General features: G+C 72.3%; 1 protein-coding gene across 1 annotated transcript in view; it reads right to left on the bottom strand.

The window, feature by feature from the left end:
- The window catches only part of LOC118178162 (death-associated protein kinase 2-like), a 6073-nt gene that overhangs the window by 922 nt on the left and 4531 nt on the right, over positions 1 to 620 (bottom strand). Inside the window, exons 8-10 of the mRNA XM_035346452.1 lie at positions 503 to 529; positions 220 to 372; positions 14 to 75 (exon numbers count right to left, since the gene is read on the bottom strand). Coding sequence (XP_035202343.1) covers positions 14 to 75; positions 220 to 372; positions 503 to 529 — 242 coding nt within the window. The remainder of the gene's footprint in view (positions 1 to 13; positions 76 to 219; positions 373 to 502; positions 530 to 620) is intronic.

Genomic DNA, 620 nt, shown 5'->3' with positions numbered 1-620 from the left:
CCCCCCCCCCCCCCTCCGCTCCATCTCACCTTGATCCAGGGGTGGACGAGGCACTCGGACGCCGTCATGCGCTCCCTGAAACACGGGGGGCTGGGGCGGTGGGGGCCTGGGGGCACCCTGGGGATGGGGACAGGGACGGGGATGGGGACAGGGATGGGGACGGGGACAGGGACGGGGACGGGGACGGGGACAGGGACGGGGACGGGGACAGGGACTCACCCCGGCTCCTTGACCAGCAGCTGCCGGATGAAGTCCTTGGCCATCTCGGAGGTCTGGCTGAAGTAGCGCTCCTCGAACTCGTAGGCGCCGTCCAGGACGTTGGAGAGGGTCTCGGCGTCCGTCTCGCCCTGGAAGGGGGACAAGCCGCTGAGCCTGCGGGGACACGACGGGGACGCTGAGCACCGGGACAGCACCGGCTCGGCCACCCCGGGGGACAGCACCCCCCCCCCCCCCCCCCCCCAAGGTGCCCCCGTGCCTCGGTTTCCCCCCTGCCCCTACTCACAGGATGTAGGTGATGACCCCGATGCTCCTGAAAGACAGAGGGGGAAGGGGGGGGGTCAGGTGCTGCCCTCCGGGGGTCTCCACGGGGGGGGGGGCTGCACCCCCAGCAGCCCCCCAGC

This window comes from Oxyura jamaicensis, chromosome 25 (genome assembly GCF_011077185.1).
Source record: "Oxyura jamaicensis isolate SHBP4307 breed ruddy duck chromosome 25, BPBGC_Ojam_1.0, whole genome shotgun sequence".
Classification (NCBI taxonomy): domain Eukaryota; kingdom Metazoa; phylum Chordata; class Aves; order Anseriformes; family Anatidae; genus Oxyura; species Oxyura jamaicensis.
This window is presented reverse-complemented; position numbering and strand designations above follow the sequence as displayed.